This window comes from Musa acuminata, chromosome BXJ1-7 (genome assembly GCF_036884655.1).
Source record: "Musa acuminata AAA Group cultivar baxijiao chromosome BXJ1-7, Cavendish_Baxijiao_AAA, whole genome shotgun sequence".
Lineage (NCBI taxonomy): Eukaryota > Viridiplantae > Streptophyta > Magnoliopsida > Zingiberales > Musaceae > Musa > Musa acuminata.
This window is the reverse complement of record NC_088333.1, coordinates 31,713,894-31,734,104: the sequence shown is the minus strand read 5'-3', so window position 1 is coordinate 31,734,104 and position 20,211 is coordinate 31,713,894. Positions and strand designations below refer to the sequence as shown.

Here is a 20,211-nt window from a genome sequence, read left to right as displayed (position 1 = left end):
TTTATCATTCGAATGTGTTTTATCATTGAAAGATTTCCGCTGCACTAATTCACCCCCCCTTTTAGTGCTCTTGATCCTAACAAAATAATTATAAGACAGTAAATCTAAGTTGTCTTACTTTTCATTTATTCATCCAAACTCCCGGCAAACTTCTTGTGCATCGTTCAAACCTTCGACATATCACCCGATCCATCAGCAAGTTGACACCTGCAACTTTCGATTTTAACGCAACATCTGATTCTTTCGGTTCGATGCCCATTTTTGGACTTTGGCCCAACGTCTGATTTTTCTTGCTTCAATCATTTTACTTTTTCATATCGAAGTTAGTCTTGCATCACTTTTCTCAAATAACACATTAGATCATAAACTCATTAATTAATTTTATCATCAAAATTTGGAAGTCAATGTTATCCACACATTTGATATCGCTATCCCACGATATAAAATGTTTTAGATGGAAAGTAGAACAAACCTATTTATTATTCTTCTAATAATTAATATCAATGTATATCTTAAAAAAAAAAAAGTATATGGATATAGGCTAAATCTATCATCTTCGATTATCGAAGCCAATCCAAATAATGAAGGATTTAGTGTTCTTGGAAGCCATGGACAAAAAAAAAGTATTTTATCCAAATAATCGAAGCCATGGACAAAAAAAGTATATGGATATATGGATTTAGTGTTCTCGGAAAAATGAAGGATTCCATGGACAAAATCGAAGCCAATCCAAATAATGAAAAGTGTTTTATCATCTTCGATTATCGTAATTATGTGTGGTAATATCTTCAACATTATCATATCTATCATGCAATATTTATCTCTAAGAATAAGATGGAAATATATCTCGTAAGCTCTACCACTAATAATTTTCTATGTGCAATGGGCAATGATCTTATGATCATGATCCAAGTGATATGCTGGATTAGGTTGTGAAACAAAAAACAAAAATCGTATAGAAATAATAAAAGAATATCTCGGTATGGTAAATATTAAGGTTGATATGATTTATGTGATATATCAAAATTATTTATTTATTTATAATAAATTCTTGAATGATATATGTTATGTTTGGGAACACATATGCATATGCATTTGAAGAAATTAAGTTTTAATGAATGTGTAATTATGGAATGATTTGAATGTTTAGTAAATAATAGATTGAAACAATATGTTAAATATGTATTGGTGTAAGTATTGCTCGGTAAAATTATATTTCAAAAGTCTGTTAAATATTATACTTTATATATTTTTAATATTTATTTAATATATATATATATATATATTATTTTAATTAATAAGTAAAAATTTTATGTAATTTTATAAAAAAATATATGACACAAATATATATGTAATAAATAATTAATATAATCATTTAAAAATAAAATAAATAAATAACTTGTGAGGGAAGAGATGACGATAAATATTAATAGAATAGATGAAATGAGAGTTAGAGTTTCTGATATACTGTCATAATTTTATTATTTTAAATAATATCTTAAAATACTTTAAAAAATATGTTAACATCAATATTTGAATATTTGTATACAAACCAAATTTGATTTAAAAGAAATTTATATAATATAATTTTATATTTAAAATATGACTTTGATCCTCAATGCATAATTCAAACATATTTATAACTGTACCCGTAAATCATTATAAATAATTTAAAATTAAAAAATAAATTGATGTCACAATCCCATCCGATAACTATCACATTAATTTATTAAGCTCGAATCGTTGATTCGATATAGCTAAACCAAACTGACGGTAACACCAACGAATATGTTATATTAACCTATTTATTAGCTCACCAGCAAATTGAGTATATCCGGTCTATCCGCTTATTGAATATAAATTATTTATTCAGTATGTTTAAGCTAAATCGGTGACAGTACACCGTGAAATTGTTATAAGCTAATTAAAATTTTTAACCACTTAAACTTAGTGCATTATAATTTCCCCATGTAAGGGGCATTAACATTAATTATATATATATATATATATATATATATATATATAAAACTTATATTATATAAACTTATAACATTAAACTTAAACTTAGTGCATTATAATTTCTCCATCAGCCTAACTTATATTATAGATGTCTTTAGTCCCTTTTTTATAATTAAATAGATTAATTAACTTATTGTAACAATTAAATTACTGATTTGTGTGACTTGAATCAAAACTCGATTTACTAGGAAAAAAATTAGCGTCTCAAGACTTCATTGGATTCTCGGAATATTTTTGCTCAATGGGTTGGAATAATATATGTACCACCAAATGTTTTTTTTACCCATTATTTGTTAATTATGATTGAGTACTTCCCCAAATAATGGATGCCCTGATAATAAATACATAATTAAAAGTGGGGGCACAAGGGTAATTTTATTGCCTTCCCGGATTAGGGGCATTTCCGTAATCTGATGAAACCGCGGTTTATTTCCACCCGCGTCAACTGGGGGGAAATTGGTAATTATGATCAATACCGAGGGCATACGGTTCTCCGGTCACGGCTTCTTAACCATGGTTTTGGCGTAACCCAACCCGGCGTCCATGCAGCAGCGAGCGGATATAAATAGTCGAAAGCGGAAGAAACAGAACGAAATATAAAAAAATACAGGAAAAGGATCCTTCCCAGGGTTAGGGCTTGACCGTCGCACGCCATCGAGGGGTTTTTGATTCCGGGCCAAATTGCCGGTTTCCCAGCTAGATCGTGGTATTCCGGCCCAAGATTCCACTTTCGCCCCCCGATCTGCACACGTAGATCCCTAATTTTGGGGCAGAATTGCCGGAAAACCGCGTTCGTTGGCCCCGAAACGGCTTCCGTCGTTGCCAGGGTGGCCGAGGTGGGAGGTGCGGCGGGTTTCGCGTGCTTTTCGGGGGATCCGAGCCGCGATGAGCGTTGATTCCATCGGAGGCATCCGATCTCCGGGTTTTTAGGGCTTCGAGGTCCCCAAGCTCGCGCCTCTCTAGGCGGTGTCGGCATGCAGTCCGGGAACGGACGGAACCCGAGGCCTTCGCCGCATCCGCAGCCGTTGCCGTCCGCCGCTGCGTCGCCGTCTTCCTCTTCGTCGCCCGCCGCCTCCGCTCCCACCCATCTGGTGTTGGATTCAATCCAACAGCAGCAGCAGCAGGAGGCGTATAGGCAGGTTAGTTGTGGCATTTCGCGCCCTTTCTTTTTTTATCGGTCTTCCCACTCTGCTGGGGCACTGTTGCGACTGGTACGTAGGAATGTGAGTAAAAGACGGTCGTTGATTTGGTTTCCATATTTGGGGGAAAGTGGGGACAGGCTTGGGTTCTTTAATTCGAAGCGCGCAAGGCCTCAGGAGTTCGACTTAGGATCCCGTGGCCTTGATTTGCTCAATCATGCGTTCCGCGTATTGTAGACACCTTGTTGGATTCTGTGGTTTATTTTTCCGAGGTTTAAAGTACGGACTGTCCGAACTAAACGTTGTCCACTGGCCACCAGTCTCCGGGACCTCGTTCATTACATCTGGAATTCCAATGGGTTTTATGTGGTCTGCCATTGTTGGAGTTGTCTTATCGTAGCTTTATGTTTTAAGCCGAGCTTGTTCATTTCTGTACCCATTTTCTTGGCTAAAACCATCGTTTCGATACGTTTCCCGATTCATTCTTAGACTTGCTTTACCTCACTCTTCGTGTAGCTCGTCGTTGAAGGCTCTCTTTGTGTGACTACAGTTTTGTTTGTTGCTGTATCTGTTGCTGAGTTTCTGCATTTCCCCTTCTCTGATTCTGTGTTCGACTCTTTTTCCCTTTGTGACGATTTGTGTTGGAGGTTTTTTAGTTGCAGACCATGATTGTGGTACTGGTGATCTCTTTGGAGGGTAGACGACTCTTGAGTTTTAGAGTGTTGCCTCTCCGATTCTGAGTTTCAGCAAAATGTTTGATTTCTTTTTATAACATCTATTTTCCTTTTGAGGTGACCTTGTCTTCGGCCTTGTATTTCGAGACTTCAGTTCTTGGTTCCATGTAGATTCAATCTTACTCTTTCTTTTTTATCTTCTTTGTGACTAAGTTCATTGAATGATTTATAAATCTTACATATTGTTTGGTATGAGCTTTTGAAGTCATGAACATAAATGTAAGTTCTTTAAAAGCTGGTTTTTTTTCCCTCTACAGCGTAATTGCTGTTATAGATAGCTAGTTTGCTGTCTAAATTTGTTCCGTACTTATGTGGTTGGTGTTCATTTGTTGATGTGCCACTTCGGGCTTCAGTGACGTGTTGACGTTGCCACTTGGCCCTACATGGGAAATGAAATTGTTTTCTATTACTATTGATGCATTACTCTTTCATATCATGTGAAACAAAGAGATGTTTCTTGAGTTTCTGCTTGAACAAGCATCCTAGTTCTGTTATCGATTGGAAAGCTGCTAGTTCGATATTTTATAACTAAAAATGTTGCAATGTTGTACTATTGGCTTTTTGCGTGGTACTTTTGGCTTGTACGTGATTTTGTTGCTAAAGTGATGCACGGTACTTTTGTTTAGAAGTTCATCAAAAAAGTGTTTTTAAAAGCATTAGTATCATATTCCATTTTCCATGCAGGCACTGCAACAACATGAATATCAGCAACAACTGCAGCAGCAGTTAAGAAAGGCTGATGGTGACCGTACCCTCCTGACTTATCAATCTGGTGGCACTCATGGAATCATTGGTGGAAATTCCTTTCCATCATTACAAGGGACTATGAATCTATCTCAACCATCGAGAAAGTTTGGCGATTTAACTCATCAACCTGTTGCTCCTCAACTTTGCGAGGAAAATTCAAACAAAGGGCAGCATGTGCAGAATCCAATTCATCAAGCTTATCTCCAGTTTGCTTTGAAGGCTTCCCAGAACAAACCTCATGGGAATTTGTTAATGCATCAGCAGGGCAAAATGAATATGGCTGCTCCAACTGGGAGTCAAAGTATGTCTATGAATAATATTAAGATGCAGGAGCTTATGTCTCCACAGGCAGCCAACCAGTCACAGGCATATATATTTAACAGAACAGGTGAACAGTGTGCACATGCCGATAAGCAGTTAGAGCAAGGGCATGTTAGTTCTGAGCAAAGAAGTGATTCAAAACAATCTCCATTGATGGCTGGACAGTTAGGGTTGACAAACATGGTAGGAGCAACACAGTCACGACATTCACAAGCAAGCACACAAAATATTGCAACCAATCAGTTCACAATGGCACAGATGCAAGCTATGCAATTATGGGCCAAGGAGAATAATGTTGACCTGTCAGTTCCAGCCAACATAAACCTGATCGCTCAAGTTCTATCCCATTGGCAGTCTAACAGAATGGATGCAATGCAGAAGCAAAGTGAACCTAGCACCATTGTGCAGCAATCATGTCCGCCATCATCAAAGCAATCATCTATTTCTTCTCCGGAAAATGATAAGTCTGCATATGTGAATTGTATAAGTGATTACTCCAGTCAAGTTGGTCCCTCACAAGTCAGACAGCCACTTGCAGCTGACACGATTCCTGGTGGAGATACCACCTCAGTAAATCCTAATGATTTCCAGATACAACAACAGGCCCATGCTCATCAGAGGGACAATGAGAATGAGAGGCCTGTTAGGCCTTCATTCACAACCACTAACATCAGGCAAATTATGCATTTACCACAGTCATCTGGTAGCAAGACTCAAACAATGGAACAGTCCTATGCGAAGCATACTTTTACTGGGAACAACATGCAACAAATGCAGCATATTAGATCCTTGCAGCAGATGAACCAACCCATTTCACAAATGGCAGTTGCTCCCACTGATGCAATGAGTACTCAAGTTTCATCACTGAGTGGATCTGTTGAGGTGCCAAATCAACGAGTTGGGTTTACAAAACAACAGCTTTATGCTCTTAAAGCTCAAATATTAGCTTTCAGGCGTTTGAAGGTATGCAAAAGAATTTGGGAACTGCCCCCACTGCTCTCCCTTTTTGTTTCATAAAGTATCCTGAACTCATATATTATATAGTTCATTAAGAAGTGATGTGCTGTAGGTAAAGCAATTACAGAACTTATAAATGATCTTGTGTGTTGTATCATCAGCGTGGCGAACGTACTCTACCGCCCGAAGTTATTCAAGCAATAGCAGGCCTGCCGGTTGATTCTCAGCCACAACAGTCATTTGTCCAACCAGGAACAGGTATCCAGGAAAAAAGCATCATGAACAGTACCAAGGAGCACACATGTGCAGAGACTAATGACCAGGCTCTTCAACCTGTTCCTTCGAGTACGGCCTCTAGTCTACCAAAGGAAGAGCCCGGGTCTTGGGAAGAGAAAGCTGGAATAGCGAGTCAAGTGCAAGAGATAGGAGGTTCAACAAAGGAACCTGTGCAGATTGGAGCGGTTGCTAAGTCAGAAGAAAACATATCTATTGTTATACCTGAGCAGGAGGTTGGAAGGGGAGATCAGAATGTGCCTATTAACGGTGATAACTACTCTGACAAGGGAAAGGCTATACCAGTTGACAGTGGAAAAATCAATGCAGGACAAGTGAAGAAATCAACCTTAAATACTACACCATCTCCAAAGGTTGGTGTAACGAGAAATTATCATGGCCCAATTTTTGATTTTCCATCATTCATAAGGAAACATGATTCTATGGGTTCAGCTGCCCACTCCAATCATATGACGGTATCTTATGATGTGAAAAATATGCTGTTGGAGGAAGGTAAGGTCATACTTAGCAAGAAAAGAATAGAAAATCTAAAAAAAATCAGTGGATTACTTGCTGTAAATTTGGAGAGGCGAAGGATTAAGCCTGATCTTGTTATACGCTTACAAATTGAAGAAAAGAAACTCAAACTTTTAGATCTTCAGGCCCGATTGAGGGATGAAGTTGATCAGCAACAACAGGAGATAATGACCATGTCAGACAGGCCATATCGGAAATTTATAAGGCAATGTGAAAGGCATCGAGTTGAGCTGTTAAGGCAAGTTCAACAGATGCAGAAGGCCTCTAGAGAGAAGCAGTTAAAATCTATCTTCCTGTGGCGTAAAAAGCTCCTGGAGACTCACTGGGCCATCCGTGATGCAAGGACTACAAGAAACAGAGGAGTTGCTAAATATCATGAGAAGATGTTGAGGGAGTTCTCAAAGAAGAAGGATGATGGCAGAAACAGAAGGATGGAAGCATTGAAGAACAATGATGTGGACAGATATCGTGAAATGCTACTGGAGCAGCAGAATAATGTTCCTGGTGATGCAGCTCAACGTTATGAAGTTCTTTCTTCCTTTTTATCCCAGACAGAAGAATACCTTCACAAACTTGGAGGGAAGATTGCAGCTGCTAAGAGTCACCAAGAGGTGCAAGAGGCAGCAAATGCTGCTGCAGCTGCTGCACGAGCACAGGTAGTTTTGCTTGATATTATTGTTTGCTTTTTTTCTACCTCTCTTTTGTTATTGTCATCCATTAGAAAACATAATTGAGCTTTTTTCTTAATAGGGCCTTTCAGAAGAAGAAGTCAGGGCTGCAGCAGCATGTGCAGGTGAAGAGGTAATGATCAGACATAGGTTCTCTGAAATGAATGCTCCAAAGGACAGTTCATCAGCTAAGAAGTAAGTTTCTTTCAAGAACTGTTCTGTGTGCTTTGTGGTTTATAAAAGCATGTTCTGAAGTTATTTTTTATATCTCTTTAATTAATTGTTTTGTGTACAACAACAACCAGCCTTCTGTAACATAGAACTACGCTATCAAAGTTCATTGGTGGAGAATCAATTTAATTTTGTGTTGTTATTATTTCATCTAAGTTTCTCGTTCTTTTTGTTGATTGCTTCTTTCTTTGGCATGGTTTCTTTAGGTACTATAATTTGGCTCATGCTCTGACAGAAAGGGTTGTAAGACAACCCTCAATGTTACGATATGGAACTTTAAGGGACTATCAGCTTGTAGGTCACAGCTTCCTGGATGTTTCATCTTCACTGTTTATATTTTAGAGTTATTATGCAGAATTATGTTCCCTTACCTGAATAAGATTTTCCAGGTTGGGCTGCAATGGATGTTGTCCCTATATAATAACAAGTTGAATGGAATTCTAGCGGACGAGATGGGTCTTGGAAAAACTGTACAGGTTGTATGCTATCAGTATTTGCAGTCGGTTTCTGCATTTGTGCTTTTACCTTTCAGTTATATTGTTAATAATCAACATTCTGATGGTACTTCTGTGCCTTTTTCACGATGGTGGATTTACCCTCTTTAATTTTGTGTAAAAACTGGACTAGACAGCTAAGTGAAATAATGTGAGTTGCATTTTTTTGGGCTATGTTGAAGATCTGTTTCTATTATTATGTTTTCTTTTCATCAGTTTTAATTTTCTAAAGCTGTGTTCAATTTATTATATCAAAATATTTCTATATCCATATGTTTTGAGTTATACAAAGTTGATATTGATTACCATGATGTTTAATGGTCGTTGTTCTAACAGGTTATGGCATTGATTGCTTACCTGATGGAGTTCAAAAGGAATTATGGTCCACACCTGATTATAGTTCCAAATGCTGTTTTAGTTAATTGGAAGGTAAATTCTTTCATACCTAGTGCTTTGCCGTCTATTATATGGGAGGGTATTTTTTAACAATTCTTTTGTGTTTACTGTTTAGAGTGAGTTGCTAAATTGGCTACCATCTATATCATGCATTTTTTATGTTGGCGGAAAGGATGAACGAGCTAGGTTATTTTCACAGGTTAGGTTCCTCCTTTTGTTCTCTGTCAGTGTAAGAATACTGTTTCTATGTTGTCTACCTGTATTTCAAGAGTTCTGAAATTGCTTCATTGCTGTATGATCTTTGTGACAAGGGATGTTTTCTATGGCTGGGTGCCTAGTTATGCTTTTCTCTCATGTGATATCTGTTCCAACTTTAAACTTCCTTCTTCCTACCATGATATAGATGCTGCCATCTTTTTTCACTCTCTAGTTGCTGTCGTATTTAGTAGATCAATACTGCAAACAACCAAAACTAGGGGTTTATAGTGAAAGCCTACTAAAGCGAGCTCAGGATTCCGGCCTTTATGATGTATGGGCTCCTACGTGTGCATCATTCTTTTAGGAATTGAAATCTCGATTCAATTTTATCACTTTGCATTGCTTTCCGAACTAAATTTACTTGAAAATCCACTACCCATACATTTCAATTCCTGATTGCTTCTTATCTGTTACCTGGTGCCTTTGTTTTACCACAAAATTCCTGTGTTGGGGCATTCTATTAATGACATCCAGTGGTGCATTGGTTAGTTTACATTTTCAATATTTAGAAGGATATAATAGTTGGCCATACATCAACACCTCGTAATTATATCTGAATCATTCAGATTTAATGTAGCAAAACTTCTTGTTTATTGGTGTTTTCTCTAGCTACAAAAAAAATGGGTATTCGGTATTGGATGCATATATGGCAAGGGATGGGCACACTGATTAAATAGAATTGATATAATTTTTTTTTCCTGATATGCATGTGATAAAGCTTGTCATTTGTTTATTTTTAAAAATATTTTGGTACATGTAATGACAAATATAACAAGCCATTAATTAATGTTTAATACCTATATGTATTAATCATGTAAGAAATTATTTGTTGATGAGTAACAGGTCAAGAATCTAGAGAAGATGCAAGCTTTTGATTCATGTAATATGGTTATTCTTCTATATTAACTCTCTATGTTTGATGCTTAACACAGATGACAAGTAAATTATATAGTAATATATTGACCTCACCTAAAATTTAATGTTAATGTCTAAGAAAAAAAGTTCACTCATCAAGTATCTTTGAATTATTCAACAAATATACTAAAAGTATCCAACCTATTTAATATTTTTTTATAAAAATGTGTCATTTTGTATTTAGCATTTCTTCAGGAAGTGTCCTGTAAATTTAATATTCAGATAATGAATTTTAAAATTTCACATTTTGTAGTTCTTTGGCATTGTTATTATGAAAAAAATAGTCGAGATTTTCAGATAAATGTCAATGTCATATTTAGCTGCATGCTTTTGTGGTGATTTTTCAATCGGGTAAGGAGTCCTTGGAAACATTTTTTTGTTGCTGCAGCACTAGGCAGTGATGTGTAAACTTGGGCTTTGGGTTTAAGAGTAAAGTTAATAAAATCTTTAAATATATAATTATATGAGAAATAATTTGGCAAAGATACATTCATTTGGATTTCATATATTTTGATGAATTGTGTTGTATCAAGTGTCAACAAGGAAGCAGAGCTTTGTTTTGATAATTTTAGAAAGTTTTCTCATTTTTTTAGGAGATACTTCAATGTTAAAATGTACTACATTTTTAAGTGTATTTTTAATGGCATATGAATTTCTGACTTTTTTCTTGCAGGAAGTATGTGCTATTAAGTTTAATGTCCTTGTAACAACTTATGAGTTTGTTATGTATGATCGTTCTAAGCTATCAAAAATTGATTGGAAGTACATAATTATTGATGAGGCCCAAAGAATGAAGGATAGGGAATCTGTTTTGGCACGAGATCTGGATAGATATCGCTGCCAAAGAAGGTTGTTGCTCACTGGGACCCCATTACAGGTCTGCCTGTTAATCTGGTTTTATGGATATGCACACAAAAGTTTTCTTGTTACATATAGTGATTATGTTTATTTTATTATGTGCATCATGTACTATAAAATGTTCGATGCATTAGCTATTGTCTTCAATTATCTTTTATGTGAGCCAGAGATGGTTTTTTTTTCATTGTTTTCTTTGGAAACAAACCATTAGAAGTTGAGGTAAGAAACTCCTAATTGGATTTATTTATTAATTATGGAGAAGGCTTTATTAAACCTTTTTTTGTAAAATGAATTTGAGCAGCTAGTCTCTTGAAGTGTTTGCCTAGAAGCCTACAAGGCACATTATGTTTGAAAACACTGTATTCAGCACAATTACTCGACTGCATGATAGTATATCACCTTCCAATACTGTCCATTTCTTAATAATGAAGTTTAATAGTCTCTTATTTCTTCAACTAGGTACATGTTTATGTGACTTCATGCTTCTTTGTACTAAATTCTGTCTTTTTTGTGATTTGCTCATGAAGATCAAAGTCAACTCATATTGTACTTGAGAGTTGAGACTTATAGTAATGAAATATCTGTCGCGAAAAGTTGAAATAAATAGCATCGTATTAAATTTGGTATTTTACTAATTGTAAAGCTCTGATATGAAGCTTGTTGGACAGTCCGATGAAATATGTCAATGTTGCTTCTGTTCATTCAGTTTGTGAGATCTGATCAAGGATCTTTTGACCAGCAAATCATGTTTTGAGGAGGTGCTGGCCCATAGTTTGGCAGGGGCCTATGCTAAAAAAGATATGTTGGAAGGCCCTTCATGCAACATGTTAATACTATGCTGGCACAGTATGCTACCATCAGTGCCACTCATGACAGGAATAGTTTGCCTATTACAATAATTAGAGGATCTTGCTTGTAGCAACTTCTTTCCTTTTGTTACAACATCTCCATTTCCAATAACTTTGAAGTCTGGCCAAGTTTTCCTGGAGAATGTTCATTGAAGAAAAGAGAGTCACTCTATACTCTATTATTAAAAGATGTAGCAAAGATTTAATTGCTATTCATGCCTTAAGATGTACCTGCATGCTTATGGTTATGCCTATGCATAAGTTACAATGCACTCATATCTTTAGTTTTATGGTGCATACTATGTCTTATACTGAAGTACCATCATGGCTGCTGGTTTGAAGGCATTTTGATCTTCGACATGTGGCATCTTGATCTTGGATTTTAGTGATCTATGATCTAGCTGAATCCATGAGGTACCAACATGTCAAATTGCATCTCTGAGTTCAGTATGAGTTACTTGCCTTGGAGGCCCAGTAAGTCAACATTGGACACTAACGGCATCACAAGCAGCATGGTCTTCTGATTAAATATCTATAGTAATTTAAAGAAAATGTGATTCCTTTTGTGGTAGAGCCCTTTCTTTCTTCCTGTCACTTGCATGCTTCATAAAAAAATGAGATGTTGTACCTGCAACTGGTGGATCCTTGATTACCCAACTCATATACGGGTGATGAATAATTAAGGTGTTTTTTTCATCATGAAGCACACTAAAAATTTCTCTGTACAAGCATTTTCTCTGTTCATTCTTATTTCGATTCCTGCATGTGTCCTCCATTGTTGTTCACATTGAGAAGCAGTCAAACAACAACACTGTGAGCTACCGCATAACCACATATCTTTTGTATGGCACGGTGAAGTTTCTCTTTATGCATGAAATTATGTACTTACATTGCATGTGCTGATTAATGACTGAAATAGAGAAAACTTGAATTAGGAGCTCACATGCGATTGATATGAAGTAGGCAACTAATGCTCAATTTTGGAAAGATGTTCTTTTTATTTTGTTTAATTAGACAGCTAGTGCTCGACTTTCAAAGATTGTTTTTACCTATTCATTCTAGTGAAATTTAATAGAAGTACGAGGAGAGATAAAGGAAAACAAAAAAAGACTATAATAGAAACTATAAATAAATATCTAAGTACTCTGAATTTAATTAAATATATGGCTTCTTACATATCTCAATGATGACAAACGATTCATATAGCCTACCCAAAATGATTGGGACTTACAGCTTTGTTGTTGTTGTTGCATTCTAGTGAAATTTAAGGAAGCCTTGTGCCGTGCAAAATTTCAAACTTTCTTGCAGATTGTTGCATTTATTTGCATTGCACAAGCACACATCTTTGTTCAATAGTTGCCTTTGTGCATAGTATCACTTAAAAGATCATGTTATTATCTCTCTGGAAACTGATTAAAGTTTTGTGATACCTAAATCAGCTTGAACTGCATCTTGGCAGCTTGGCCATCAGTGGGAGTTATAGTAGAGTTCCTAACTGGTCATAGCTAGGCCTATATATATATATATATATATATATATATTTGCCCAAAATGAGGTTTGTTGCGAGATATGCAGAAAGAGATGTACAGAAAGTTCCACACAAGATAACGACCAGTGAGCTCCATGCTGAGAAATTGCTGGTCATGATTCCGCATATTTTCTGTGATACCATGTTAAGCCCATAGTTATCTCCTGTGGGACTTGCTTCATGGGTGCAATACGTGGCTCCTATAGAGGTGCTGATCAACATGGATTCCCATGGGTTGAAGTTGTTAGTTACAATAGGCAAACCCAATGTTTGCTTTAATTACATGCTGGCTTTTGTCTGTTATGTTTTTTTTATGTATAATAAATCTGTTCCATTAAATGAGCTAGTTTAGTAGAGTATTGACATCCTCTATAAAATATGCAGAATGATCTGAAGGAACTATGGTCCCTCTTAAATGTGCTTCTCCCTGAAATATTTGATAACCGCAAAGCATTTCATGATTGGTTTTCAAAGCCCTTTCAGAAAGATGGTCCTTCCCATAACCCAGAGGAGGATGATTGGCTTGAGACTGAAAAGAAGGTAATCATTATCCATCGGCTGCATCAGATTCTTGAACCTTTCATGCTAAGAAGACGTGTTGAGGATGTTGAAGGTTCACTTCCTCCTAAGGCAAGTATTATGAGTTTAAGTGTTTGTTTCTCTGAGCTCTGCAGAATATTTAGTTGATTCATGATTGCAGGTCTCTATTGTTCTGAGATGTAGAATGTCAGCTTTTCAAGGTGCCATCTATGATTGGATTAGATCTACCGGTACTCTTAGAGTTGATCCTGAAGATGAGATGCACAAGGTTCAAAAGAATCCAATGTACCAGGTTAAAATGTATAAGAATCTTAATAATAGGTGTATGGAGCTGCGGAAAGTTTGCAATCATCCTTTGCTTAACTATCCTTACTTCAATGACTACTCAAAGAATTTTATTGTTAGATCATGTGGGAAACTTTGGATCCTCGACAGAATTCTCATAAAGCTTCACAAAGCAGGTCATCGAGTTCTTCTTTTTAGTACAATGACAAAACTTCTTGATATATTAGAAGAATATTTGCATTGGCGGCGGCTTGTCTACAGACGAATAGATGGTACAACTCCACTAGAAGATCGCGAGTCAGCAATTGTGGACTTCAACAGTCCTGACTCTGATTGTTTTATCTTCTTGCTCAGTATTCGTGCTGCTGGAAGAGGTCTAAATCTCCAGACGGCAGATACTGTTGTGATATATGACCCAGATCCAAATCCGCAAAATGAAGAGCAAGCAGTTGCCCGAGCACATCGTATTGGACAGACGAGAGAGGTAAAGGTCATATACTTGGAAGCTGTTGTTGACAAAGTCTCAAGCTACCAAAAAGAGGATGAAATGAGGACTGGGGGTGCAGGGAATTCAGAGGATGATTTTGCTGGCAAAGATCGGTATATGGGGTCAATCGAAAGCCTTATACGTAATAATATTCAACAATATAAAATAGACATGGCCGATGAGGTCATAAATGCTGGCCGTTTTGATCAGAGAACAACACATGAAGAAAGGCGGCTGACTTTGGAGACATTACTGCATGATGAAGAAAGATACCAAGAAACTGTGCATAATGTTCCCTCTCTTCAGGAGGTAAATCGCATGATTGCTCGTAGTGAAGAAGAAGTTGAGTTGTTTGATCAAATGGATGAGGAACTTGATTGGACAGGAGATGTGGTGAAATACAATGAAGTCCCAAAGTGGCTTCGGGTTAGTTCTAGAGAATTAGATTCTGTTGTTTCTAGTTTATCTAAGAAACCTTCGAAGAACATTTTATCCAGCACCATTGAACTGGAATCAAATGGCATGCCTTCTGGTTCATCCCCCAATAAGACAGATAGAAGAAGAGGCCGCCCTAAAAGCTCAACCGCCAAGAAGTATCCGACATACAGGGAATCAGATGATGAAGAAAACGGTGACTCTGATGTTGACACAGATGAGAGAAACACATTTGAAGAAGAGGGAGATGTAGGAGAATTTGAAGATGAAGAGTTCTATGGTGCTGGTGATGTGCTACCAAGCAACAAGGATCAAGCAGAGGAAGGGCTGGTCTGTGATAGTGGTGGAGACGAGTTCTCTCTAGCGATGGAAGGCAGCAAAGATGTTCATGCATTTGATGAAGCTGGTTCGACAGGATCTTCTTCTGGTAGTCGGAGATTGCTGCAGCCTGTGACTCCTAACACACCTTCACAAAAATTTGGATTAATTTCTGCTTTGGATGCCAGGCCAAGCCCTTTGAAAAGGATGGTGCGTTGCAGAAACTACACATCTTGAATTTGTCCTATTATCATATTATATTTTGGTTATATATACTCCTTAACCTTTATTTCTCTTGGTGTTTTACATGTGCACTCCAGCCAGATGAGCTAGAGGAAGGGGAAATTGCGGTGTCAGGTGATTCCCTCATGGATCTACATCAGTCAGATAGTTTGGTTTATGACCATGATGACTTAGATGATGAACAGGTTGTGCAACCAAAAATAAAGCGAAAACGCAGTATACGGCTTCGGCCAAGATATAGTATGGAAAGAACTGAAGATAAATCCAGTAGTCATAGAGCCCCTTTCCATCATGGTTCTTGGCCACTCTTGCAGGCGAAGCATGAAAAACTTGCAGAGTTCAACGCTGAAGAATTTGAGGCATTTGGGGAGGCTGGCTCAGGAAGTCAGGACAGGAGTAGCCCACCTTTGAAGCAGAGATGTACATTACCATCAAGAGTTATTTCACCTCCTGTTGTGCAGAAGTCTGGCCGGATGTCTGCATCTGTGGAAGATGGCTATGATCACTCTATTGAAAGCTGGAGTAGCAAAGCCATTAGCTCCAGTGGCCCAAGCTTTGTGGCCACAAGAATGACTGACAGCACACAGAGAAAGGTATGGATACACTATATTCTCCCTCTTTTATTTTTTTATGTTTCAACTGTTAGCTTATGTCAACCTTTTATCTTATTACTTGCTTGGTCAATATACTTCCTTCATAATGGATCTTTTCAAGAGAGTTTTATAAAACAATATGGAGTAATACCACACAGTATGTTTTACTGATTACATGCTTGAATTCATCCATAACTTGTTTCTGAGTGCCATATGGAACACCACCCCTATATACTGCTGTTATCATTATAAGATTGCATCAGTGTTTAGTTTTCACTTAGTGTTGCACATAAACTTACTAGGCATATTAATGCTGTTCTGATGGATGAGAGTTTAGTTGGAATTAATTCTAAACTTAAGATTTAGAAACCTTCTTCAAAAATCAATAGTTTTGAACTTTAAGTTGAATCATTATAAGATTGCATTAATGATTAGAGTTAAGTTGGTTTTGCACAAATTTAATAGGCATATTAATGTTATTATGATTGATGAGAGTTGGTTGGAATTAATTCTAAACTTGATATTAGAGACCTGTTTTGGAGTTGACTGCATGGAATTCTTTCCACCACCACCATGACCTCCTCACTACTACAGGTATCATAGTTGCTTCCACCAGTACCTCCACTACCTTCAATACTTCCCCTGTTATAGTTGCTACCACCGTCACCATCACTGGCCGCCGCCACTACTGCCGCTGCCATAACCACTTCCACTGTTAGTCATCACACTGCCGCCACTACTTCCACTGTTGCCATGGATCATTTCCTTCATTACTGCCACTGCCATCTCAGGCTACCGCCATCACTTATTGCTACCACCATCTCTACCCATTAGTTCTATTCATTTAGTTGCCATTTTAACCTTCACCACCATCTCCACTATTGTTGTTGACATTATGTCTGAAACATCTATCAAGAATCTGTACAACAATAACAAAATCGTAAAGTCCGAACTATTTGTGGTTGGTTACATATATTTTTTGTCAAATCCGAAAAAAATACTTATTTAGTTAAGTTAAGAGTATTTAAATATTTATTTATGGTTTCTATTCAAGTATTAGTAGGAATCATATTACCTTTTCTAATTGCTGCATTTGTAGATTTCCTAAGCACATACCTTACCATTTTAAACGATTCTCCTTTATTAATGAATATTAGTTAGTAAGAAGAGGGCCTTTAAAGCTTACAAACCTGTAATCAACACCTCCACAATTATGCAAGCACTTCCATAAACTAGAACTTTTTAAAGAATTATTTTATAAAGGAGAAGAAATATTAAGCATGCTCTTTATATCCTTTATTTTGGTAAAAGTGTAACAAGGTGAAAGTTGGACCTGTTTCCCCAGGATTTTTTGTCATCAAAAGGATGAGTCTAACTTCTGTTGGTCTCAACTATCATGATCAGAAAGTATTGTGTTCTTTAGATACATATTGAAAGTTGTTTCTTTTTTACATTCATTCTTTCACTAATTGGTGGATAGCTTGAGCTTTGAGAATGTCTGATGCAAATTTCAAATCCCAAGGTAGGTCAATTTAATGAATTAGTTGCCACATTGTTAGTCAATCTCTAGTTGCTGCTCTGGTTAATGTAGCTAATAATTTCTTCCTTTGGTATGCCTAGTCTTTATTGCTTAGGTATCGATTTCTGTTGTCAGGCCCAACTTTTTCCCTTTTCATGCCATCCTATAGGCATTATAAAATTCATGCTATCGATGAATAGCCTAAAATTTATCTTTTTTTCATCTCAGTGCAAGAATGTCATTAGCAAGCTCCAAAGGAGGATACAAAAAGAAGGGAATCAACTAGTACCATTTTTGTCAGAGTGGTGGAGAAGAAATGAAAATTCTATTTTTGTTAGTCCTGGTGCCACAAGCAGTAATTTGCTGGACCTAAAAAGAATTGAACAGCGTGTGGACAACTCAGAGTACAATGACGTGATGGATTTCATAGCAGATTTGCAGTTGATGCTGAAAAATATAGTGCGACATTGCAACTACTTGTGTGAGGTACGAATGCTTTGTTTTCGTTTTCTGCTTTGTGTTTCTTGTTCTGCAACTGCAGAATTTTAATGCCTCTTTCTGTATGATGATTTCATTTCTTTTGTCCATAACTTTTCTCTTAGCAAGCCTGTCCACCACGAGTAGTATTTTTGTCATCAGAAAATGACATTTCTGTTTGCTGCACATTCATGTCCTTACAAGTTCAAGGGTACCTCAAGTTCAAGGGTACCTCACACCAGAAAAGTTTAGTAGCCTTTATTTGTTTTGTGGAGCTAATCTGATGTTAGATATTGCTTAGGATACTTCTCACACATAAAAAACAAATTCTTACAGAAAGGTATATGGCTAGGTTTATAAAATACTGGTTATCTTTAGAGCACATCAGCTACTTCATGATCGTTTAACTTAGACATCTATTAGTGCTTTGCTTGGTATATGAGTTTGATAAATCAAAGAAGCAAATCAGTGTTTCGATAGAAATTAAAGAAATGCAGAGTTATGAGACACCAAACATAGCGCTACTGATCTTGTATTCTCAGTAAATGTTAAAATATGGACAACAAGCCATATAGCTATAATTTTCTCATATTTTATGTTAAGGTAGGTTTTATGTACCATAAGAATGACTAATTATATATTCCCTGTTAGTTAATTTGTCATTATTAGACAACTATCAACATTCATATTGTCATGCTTTAATAGAGATAATAAAAATACTAGAACTGCTTCTATGTTGATTTCAAATATTCTCTTACTAATCTAAATTTTTTAAACTTTTATAAAATATTTCACAGTTTTTTAAAAACTTTATTGGCAAGACTAAAGTTTGCTACGTCTCTTATCTACTTGGAGATTTCTTGAGTTGCAAGATATTGATATCGGGCGAGCGTTGGCATTATTGTATGGTTGCCCCTTCCGACTGTGAGTGGTGAGGATTCTTATCTTAGAATTACCTAGCCATTTGCAGAGGTAAGGGTGCTGATGTCGACTCTGGAGAATCCTAGTGTGCTGGATCACTGAGGGAAAATATCACCATCTTATTTCCTTTTCTTTATCTTTATGATTGTTTTGTAAATTCAATTGAACTTTTTCCAGCATGCTTGGTTGACTACCCGATAGACTGCCTTTGCCACTCGTAACCATCCCACCTCCCTTTCCTCTACTTCTTCTCAACCTTCTCCTTCTCTCAGTTGATCTAATTGTTTATCTTCTGAAAAAGAAAGCTACTTCTGCCTCTCTGTGACAGTACTTTGGTAATTTTACTTTTGGAGAAACTTGCAACTGTTTGGTCATAATATTTGCTTAAGAGATTTGGTGTGTGTTTTTCTCAATTGTTTCCTGACTTATGCAGGTGAAATATGAGGCAGGAAAGCTTCAAGACATGTTTTTTGATATCATGAAGATAGCATTTCCGGATACAGATTTCCGAGAAGCTAAGAATGCAGTGACGTTTTCCAGTTCTAGTGGAGCTGCAACTCCATCTCCAAGACTGGCTTCTGCCGATGAAGCCAAGCGGCAAGCACCAACCAAGACAGAGACAGGCTCAGGCCCTGGCAAGGCCTTGGCCCATGGGTCCATTCCTGCTCATGATGAAAGGAAAACGAGGTCCTGTGCTTCCAAGATTCATAAAGAATCAAGATCAATTGGTGCAAGTGCGAGGCAGCAGGTGCCTGAATGTTCACAGGTCTTGGCGCACCCAGGGGATCTGGTAATTTGCAAGAAGAAGAGGAAAGACAGGGACAAATGTGCCATGAAGCAGGTGAGTGGCCCTACATCGCCCTCTAACACTGGTCGGATGACACCCTTGGCTCCTACCAACAAGGGATCTCTGGGCCTTGTGACTGCGCCAAGCATGGTCAGAAACAACGGGGCCCCGATTCAGGGCGATTCCCGTCCATCTCAACAGGCAATATCTCCACTAGGCAGGGCACACCATGAGAAGCAGCAGGTTGACAGAGGGAGTGGTGTGCTCCCTAGCATAAGGGATGTCAAGTGGGCTAAGCCAGTAAAGCGAATGAGGACGGATACTGGTAAAAGGCGGCCAAGCCAGATGTGAGCCATACATATAGTGTATGTAAATTAGGAAATGCAGTTGCTACTAATTCAGGGCTTAGTGTGGTGGTCTCCGAAAGGTATGTGAAACAAAATTTGGAATTAGTCATCCGCCCCACCCTTTTACCCTCTTTTTTTATTCCCATTTCTCCTTGACTCTGTTTGGAGTGGTGGTGATTGCGATGTTATATAGATCAAGAGATGAAGGTAATTTGTTATATCCACCATTTGATTCACAATGGATCACTTTCATGCGCTGCATTATGCCATTCATTAAGCCTCCGATTCTATATGCCATCGTGTCCTATATATATATATATATATATGCCATCGGGA

At 37.3% G+C, this 20,211-nt stretch overlaps 1 protein-coding gene across 2 annotated transcripts; it reads left to right on the top strand.

The window, feature by feature from the left end:
• Positions 1-2,621: 2,621 nt before the first annotated feature.
• On the top strand, positions 2,622-20,144 carry LOC103973504 (ATP-dependent helicase BRM). 2 transcript variants are annotated; one of them, XM_009388082.3, is made up of 14 exons: positions 2,623-3,158; positions 4,577-5,923; positions 6,079-7,383; positions 7,478-7,590; positions 7,833-7,920; positions 8,016-8,102; positions 8,457-8,549; positions 8,632-8,715; positions 10,363-10,566; positions 13,308-13,553; positions 13,624-15,198; positions 15,309-15,824; positions 17,572-17,829; positions 19,175-20,144. In XM_009388082.3, the coding sequence occupies exons 1-14, from the start codon at positions 2,994-2,996 to the stop codon at positions 19,877-19,879; spliced, it is 6,786 nt and encodes a 2,261-aa protein (XP_009386357.2). In that variant the 5' UTR covers positions 2,623-2,993; the 3' UTR covers positions 19,880-20,144. The 2 variants fall into 2 exon arrangements, with proteins under 2 accessions (XP_018676990.2, XP_009386357.2); XM_018821445.2 differs by lacking the exons at positions 17,572-17,829; positions 19,175-20,144 and having other exon boundaries at positions 2,622-3,158; positions 15,309-15,345; positions 15,417-15,656.
• Positions 20,145-20,211: the final 67 nt, after the last annotated feature.